Source organism: Populus trichocarpa, chromosome 1 (assembly GCF_000002775.5).
Source record: "Populus trichocarpa isolate Nisqually-1 chromosome 1, P.trichocarpa_v4.1, whole genome shotgun sequence".
NCBI lineage: Eukaryota > Viridiplantae > Streptophyta > Magnoliopsida > Malpighiales > Salicaceae > Populus > Populus trichocarpa.
This window is the reverse complement of record NC_037285.2, coordinates 7,571,438-7,579,559: the sequence shown is the minus strand read 5'-3', so window position 1 is coordinate 7,579,559 and position 8,122 is coordinate 7,571,438. Positions and strand designations below refer to the sequence as shown.

The 8,122-nt window shown below is 37.1% G+C and overlaps 1 protein-coding gene across 1 annotated transcript; it reads right to left on the bottom strand.

Annotated features, from left to right (window-relative positions):
• Nucleotides 1-631: 631 nt before the first annotated feature.
• Nucleotides 632-7,879, bottom strand: LOC7472721 (ABC transporter C family member 10). The gene is made up of 12 exons (XM_002297954.4): nucleotides 7,554-7,879; nucleotides 4,820-6,905; nucleotides 4,410-4,730; nucleotides 4,247-4,333; nucleotides 3,540-4,130; nucleotides 3,295-3,459; nucleotides 2,436-2,730; nucleotides 1,981-2,195; nucleotides 1,598-1,903; nucleotides 1,291-1,354; nucleotides 977-1,216; nucleotides 632-891 (listed from the first exon to the last, which is right to left on the bottom strand). Exons 2-12 carry the CDS (start codon nucleotides 6,878-6,880, stop codon nucleotides 782-784), a joined length of 4,455 nt encoding a protein of 1,484 aa, XP_002297990.2. The 5' UTR covers nucleotides 6,881-6,905; nucleotides 7,554-7,879; the 3' UTR covers nucleotides 632-781.
• Nucleotides 7,880-8,122: the final 243 nt, after the last annotated feature.

Genomic DNA, 8,122 nt, shown 5'->3' with positions numbered 1-8,122 from the left:
GAATTCTAACTGTCAACAACTTTGATTTTGGTATTTATAGATTCAACTTTAAAAGATGAATTAATTAATAAAGCTAAAAAATTAGATGTGAGCTAGAAAAATGTTTTTTCTTCAGTTTGATTTTGAGTGTAAGGCATATTAGAGGGTGTTTTAGGGTTGGTAGTGGGGTTATTAAGCTTCAAAGGATGATTTTTAGGTGAAAATATTTAAAAAATTAAGTTTTTAAAATCCAAATACATTAGAACTTGATTTCTCGATCATCAAAGGTGGTCAAAGCTTGAACGAGGTAACAATAGGTTGTCTATCAAAGCAGATGAAGTGTCATCATTTATTATGTTTTACTTTTGAAATAAATCCTGAATTTTTTATGGTAATATTATCAATTAATATAAAAAAGTTATATAAATATAATATACATCATTTTTTTAATTTATCATTAGTATTTAATGAGAATAGTTTTTTTATATATATAATTTTCTCAAATTAAGTTTTATACTTCTACGTTATAATTGTCGCAATATTTTTATTTTTTTTAAATGAAATTTATTTCTCATATGATTCCAGGTTTTTATTGTAAAAAATAAAGACATGTTTTTCTAGAAAATTAAAATATAAATAAAAAAATAGGGTGTTATCTAAATAAATATTTTTTTTCTTATCAATTAAAAGCGAATATTTATTTTAATTGTTCTAGGTTTTCTAGGTCATTAAATAAACATGAAATTAAAAGAAAGCCTCACTAATCTTACTTATGTAAGCATTTATTCATAAGCTAGCATTATCAGTCACGGCTGTTTGCGGTACGAGACCAGTATTCTTTAACAAGCTGCCCAAATAGTGATCCTTCCTTGTTCATCAGCTTCAATGGCTCATCATACTCTACCAATTTCCCTGTCAATGCAAATGCACACAATGCTTTTAAGTTGAAATGGAAAGTATCGTTCTTGGCATTGATAGTTTAGGATATGCAACTCACCATCACTGATCGCAAGAACCATAGTGCAGTCCATCACAGTCGGTATCCTGTGCGCCACGGTTATTACAGTGCAGTCTGCAAATTCAGCTCTAATAGTTTTCTGGAGAAGAGAGTCTGTTGCGTTGTCAATTGATGCAGTGGCTTCGTCAAGCACTAGTATCCTGCTTCTCTTTAACAATGCACGTCCTAAACAAAATAGTTGGCGTTGTCCCATGCTCCAGTTTGATCCATCTTGTGCAACTACAATATTCGAGAAAGTTAATGCCAGACAATTCAAATGAAAGGAAAATACACGTTCGTACTAAGATTCTTACCTAAAGAATTCAGGCCCTCTTCTTTCTCTTGAATGGCTTCTCGAAGATGACACTTTTCAAGAACCTTCCACACATTCATGCGAATAAATGGGTTACACGAACTACATGGATGGGATATTATTTATGTGATGGATTTTTTTTTTAAAGAAAAAAACCGCATTTCAGGAGCCCATTATGTTTATGTGTGCAGACATTTGATATGCCTTTCGTTGTGTAACAATGGCGCAACACAAAAGCAGTCAGCCATATGGAAGAAACTGTAAAAGAATTTCTATCATTCAATAACATGTCAGGAGAAACTTTTTACCTCCCATATCTCTTGATCTGTATGCTTCGATAAGGGGTCCAGATTGTATCTGACAGATCCGACAAAAAGTGTTGGATCTTGTGGGATGACTGCAAAATGAGATCTTAGATCATGGAGCCCGATTGTGGAGATGTCGAGGCCATCTATAACTATTTTTCCCTCAGTAGGCTCCACTAAACGGAACAAGGCGCTTATGAAAGTTGTCTTTCCACTTCCAGTCCGGCCAACTATCCCAATTTTGTGCCTTCCTTCAATTGTGCAAGTTATTCCCTGAAGAACTAGTGGAGCATTTGGCCGATATCTAACCTGCTTGATGTCATTTGGTGTAAGTAATCATAGATATCAGTTCTTGAATAGAAATTGAATATGCTTTCGATCTTTACCTTCAAATTGAATATTTCCACTTTACCAACAGCAGGCCAGTTGGTGCTAGGTCGGTTGGTCTCTATTACTTCTGGAGCTTCACTAGGAATATGCATGTATTGTTCCAGTCTTTCTACTGAAATGATTGAATTTGATACTGAGCATTGATATTGGGCGGAGAAGACGAGGAATACGTTTAATGAAAGGCCATATGACAGTTCCATTCCAATAAACCCTGTCATGACATTAACAAAAATCTTTGTTAGTAGACAACAATGCTATAGAAATCTGTGTTTCTGAACATCAGTTACATTTTAAAGCATGCACAACAGAATGTATTGTTCAGATTCCTGATGGAGGCTCAAGAGATAGTAGGAAGGCATATATCCATGAATTACTGCAACCTTGAAGTACAAAAAAACTATAATTTCTCTGTACGAGAAGTAGTTGGAAATTTTAATTTATGACTACTAACCAGATGCAGAAGCTGTAAGATGAAGCAATATCATGGTAAGAGTTGACGATGAAAGAACAATTGCACATAGTAATTCCAGCCGTTGGATCAGCCACTCATCTGCAGTAAAAGTGTGAAAGTATGGGCTTGCATTTCGGTCGATGAGGTCGAGATTCTTCGAAAAAAATCGAGCTTCCTCCCCAAAAGCTCTGATTGTCATGGCTCCTGCAATTGATTCAGCAAGATGGCTTGCAACCGAGGACTTGCTTGTGCCATTGATTCGCATCAACTCTTTTGCAGAAGCGAAATAATACCTCTATTTGTTGAATGAAAGACAAAAGAGCATTTAAAATTGTCTCATCAAAAAGTGTGATACTAAGAAATCATTACAAGAAACACACGGTGCAAAATTGGTTTCATTTTTTTGTATATTTATCACCTATACAACGTGTTTCCAAGTATGTACAGTCATTTTTATATTAACATTAGGAACCATGTCTCCAAATTTTTTATAGGAACACAACAATTAGAAATTCTAGGGAAACCATTTCAAGTCTCAAGCTTCTGTAAAATGGTTGCAAGTTTGAGGCTCTAGAGCCGGCATTTCCAGCAAAAATGTTAAGGGACCACTTTCAGGCTTTCCTTCTCAGGATCCCACGTTGATGAGAATATAACTTGGTAATGACCTTTTATTATCAGAATCTAAGGTGAGATAATGCAGTTGCTTAGTGAAATTGGCGTGGTATCCAGATATTTTCTTCAAAGAAACATGCAGCAGGATAATGTGGTTGCATTCAATCCCTCTTACGAGAAAGCTAACAAAAGCTGTGGCAATTCTGAACACAAATGAAACTAGCTATGTGTACGTATTGTTAAATACCTGCAACACAATATTCAGATAAATCATGGGAATGATGACAAAAAGGACTGGCCAGGTAAGGAAAGCCAACACTGCAAAGTTGAAGTATGTATTCATGGTTGATCCTATTGCAATGGTCAATCTGAAAGCCACTTCAAGGTCAGTCACGCTCAAATCAGATGATACCTACAAATATAAACACCATATCAGTTTGGAGAAGCTTTTCAGTCCATGGAAAAAAAAGTTTATAGTTATGAAAACCTTACTCGACTCAGTATTCTACCCAGAGGTGTTGAATCATAGAAGGACATTGGTGCTCGAAAAAGAGAAGTCAATAGTGTGGAGAAAATAGATTCCGAAGCCCCACAGCCTAATTGAACTATGAAGAATGATCGAAGGAGTAAAAATACCGCCAAGCTACAACCGATCACTGAGTAAACTGTGAACATGGTTACTCTGCTTACATGAGAATTCTGGATGTTAGCAGCTAACCAATAGCTTTGTATCACTTGACCAACAATGAATATGATGTGGGTTATAATTGCCAAAGAAAAATACAGGAAGCCCTTTCTCTGACTCAAGTACTGTATGTAAGGCTTAAAACCAGTGTCTCCAGATTCTCTTTCTTCTCGCTTAATCAGTTGATCCCCTGAAGGTGCTCTTAACTTTTCTTTAGAATGAACTTTCTGGATTTCTTCCGTTTTGGAAGTTTCAGCTCTTTTGCTGGAATCATACTCAACTTGTGTGTCAGAACCAGCTGTGTTCTTGTGTGCATTGACAAGGTCTTGGAATTCTTGGCTGGAAGCCATCAACTGACTGTAAGTATCAGATCTTATGATTTCTCCACCAGACATCAACTGTCAAGTAGTCAAATAAAATGATAGTTTGCATCTCATATTAACAAATTGGGATGATACTTAAATAGTTAAATAGGATAATGGAGAAATTGGCATCAGGATTAGAAGTATCTAACCAAAATAGAATTGAAAGCTGGAAGGAAGTCGATTTGGTGGGTCACAAGTAAGACTGTCTTGCCAGACAAAGCTCCAATCACATAATCCTGCAACAAGCCACACTAGCTTTAACTAAAACATTCGGAACTTAACAATTCAAGATTCCATAGAGATGAAAATTACATTGAAAAGGATTGTTGCTGTATGTGCATCAACAGCACTGAAGGGATCGTCCAAGAGATATACATCCGCGTCCTGATATAGTGCACGTGCAAGTTGAACCCGTTGTTTCTGTCCACCACTCAGATTGACACCTCTCTCTCCGATCTCAGTGAGGTCTCCGAATGGTAAAATCTCAATGTCCTTTACTAGAGAACACCTCTCAAGCACCTCTTGATATCTTATTGGTTCCATTGCAGCCCCAAACAGAATATTTTCCTGTATTGTCCCTGTTTGAATCCATGCAGTCTGAGAAACATATGCTATCTTTCCAAAAACATGGACCTGGAAAATATAGAAACGTGAGCTTTTAGTAAAGCTTGAGAAGGATCTGTAGAAGTGTAGCATACACTAGATGTATCATTATTACTTACTATTCCAGTAATTTTTGGAACTTCTCCAAGAACTGCTGCCAAAAGAGTTGATTTTCCTGAGCCAACCTCGCCACAAATTGCAACCTTTTCACCTGGTTTAACCACCACATTTATGTTTCTTAATGTAGCCTTCGATGAGGAATCAATGCCCCATGAGATTTCTGTGGTTCTGATTAAAATAGACTGATCAAGCTCTTTGCCATTAAGCTTTTGCCTTGTAATACTGTTCCGCAATTCTGGAGCTTCAAGAAACTTCACAATTCTATCTAGTGAGACCTTTGCTTCAATGAAGACTCCTGCAACATCTGGAATCAACCTAATTGGTTCCTGAACAATGCGCAAACATGCCAGAAATGTGAATACACTACTGGCAGAAACTGGAATTCCAAGAAGGTAGCATGCCCAGAAAGTTATGGCTGGCACCATAACAGGAGATGACCAAAATAAAACCATATGGTACCCTTTTTGCCATAGAACTCCTGATATCCACTGGAATTCTTCTTTCCTTAATCCATCTACAACATTCTTGAAATGTGTTTCCCAGGCATACAACTTCAAGATTTTCATATTTGCAAGTGCCTCTGTAATGGCCTTCAGTCTCCTATCTTGTGCCACCATGAGCTTTGTCAGATACTTGTGCTGTAATTTGATTAATGGGTAACTTGAAAGCACAAGCAATATGACAGTCACTAGAGCTGCAAGAGTTGCCAGCCCAATGGAATAGTAAACAATAGCCAAGGCAAGACACAATTGAATGCTTGTTGCCCATATTTGATGAAACCAAAATGGGAACTCACCAATTCGATAGGCATCTACAGTGACATAGCTCACTATTTCACCAGAAGAATGAATCATTTTAGCAGCGTTTGAAAGCCGTAGTTGCTTTTGATAGATAGCTGCAGATAACATGGATCTCACTTGGATCCCAATCAGTCTTGTTCGAAAGCGCCAATGCCTCTCTGACAGAGACTCTAAGACTTTTGCTAAAAACAGCCCTGCTGTTAGCACATAACCCTCATATTCGAATGCTGCTTTGCCTTCTGCAACATCAATGAAGGCTTTTAAAAACAACGGGCCAGTAGCCAAGGATAGTACCTTGATCAGCGCAAAAAACCCAGAAATTAAAATTTCTTTCCAGTGCCAGGAAATGATTACTGAAAGCATAGAAATGGAATCAGACAATCCATTTTGTTTTCGTGTTCCCAGCTGCCCCATATACATTAAGTAGCAAGTCTTTGCTCGATCTGCCTCTCTTAACTGTGGAATATCTCCATCCTCGAGGATTTTCTCCTTACCTTTCTTCATTAATGGATTCAACCACCAAAATGACATTTGACTGAAAAACCCGGCATTGGCAAAAGGAGTGATATTGTGGTTTGAACTGATTTCACCGTTGGCATTGTCTTCCTCACCTGGCAAAGGTTCATAGGATGCACCGTCGCTGATGTCTAAATCAGTGCTTTCATAACTTTGTCGCTTGAAACCACAGAAGAGGAAAAGAAATGCCCCGGGAAAGGATAAGATATCCAAAAGCATCGGAACTGACAAAGTTTTGTCTGAAATCGCTCCCCAGATTGATGAAAAACAGAGAAATCCAGAAAACAAAAATGTGATAATTAAACAGAACTTCACTGCTGCGATTTGGGGAGACGGTACTTTTTTCAGGCTTACCAATAAATTTACTAGCAACCATGTGAATCCCTGGAATAGTATTACCAGCCACCCATGAAGTGGTAAAATGGTTTGATCTCTACCAAGTTTCTCAGAAATCATCCATATTCCCCAGCCTAAGTATACCAAACCCAAAATGCCATTAAAAATGGCTGAGACATTTATGACCGGAGAGGGAGGTTGAGACTGCGATTGAGCAGCAATCTTCCTTGAGACTGATTTACAAATGAAGATAGATAAGACAATCAACAAAAGCAGAATGTCAACAGAAATGATCAAAATGTGATGGCTGCATGAATATGGGCTGATTAAGCTTGAAATGCATTTCTTCGCAGCATTGCACGAACTTTCAGAATCATCACAGAAGACTGTCCAGGGACCTTCCTTCATATTGTTTCTCGTTAATTTGTTAGATCTGCAAACAAGGAAAAAAGGCCACTGATTCAAGCTTTGGTACTTCTAACATCGCTATCTTATATGTCTAAATCGATATATTCTTGTTATCTGGAATTTGACAGATTTGTTTCTATAGAACATGAATTCAAGCACAAAAAGGCTACTGATTCAAGCTTTGCATATATGGATAATATGTGTGTGTGTGTGTGTAACATAGAAGGATAAGATGAAATAATATTTGTGACTATGAAACAAGACACAGAGAACTGATATCCAAAATTCTGAATAGCCTATTGTAGTCAGATGCCTGCAATCTAACTATCTTAGGCATTAGGATACACCCCAGTGTCATACAAAATGAACCAAAAAAGGACAAAATCAGTAAAATGCACTTTACCACTACCTTAAAGTAATGTTCTTAGTTTGGGAAAAAAAGTGCTATACAGAAAAAGAAAAAGAACAAGATGGCGGCAAAAACTGCACATACATAGCTGGAAACTAAAAATACAGTACCATCAAGAGACACATATTTTTGGCTTCTAGTATAGTCTTTCTTAATCTCATCCTGAGCAAGATCTCTCAGTGCAGATGCTTAACAATATTTTTGCATCAAAGAAACCAGTTCAAACATATTTTAGTTTCAAGAAATGCAGAGTATCACCCTTACCTCTAGACCTTGGCTGTTGGTTCTTGCTCTCCTGTTGATTAACCCAGATGCCATTGACATCATATTCTTCATGGAAGACCAAAATAAAGTGTTTATCCAGTGTTTAAACTAGGGCCCATCACATAGAATCATTAATGTCCTCTTTCCTGAGCTTCTCCCAGACAAAAGAAACGGAATACCAGTATGATACGCTCACTGATTGTACTTGAAATACAACTAATTCCAGTAATTTTAAAGGACGGTCAATAAATACAAATATATTAAGGCTCCGCCATAGCCATTACTATCACTACAGCGTGCATGAAACACATATGAACTTTTTTTTTTTTGTCTGGGAGAAGCTCAGGAGTCAGGACAAAAGATATGAACTTTACAAAAGATCTGAACTTTATACAAAAAGAGGACAAAGACCTTGGGCTATTTTTTATCAAAATAAAAAACTTGAGCCCTTCATTTAATATAGCGAGGAACACCAACACTAACCAACCACTCAACTTTTTTTATTCATTATTTATTTTTTCTTCCTTTTTTTTAACCTTTTTTCTCTCTCTCTCCCTCTCCCTCTCCCT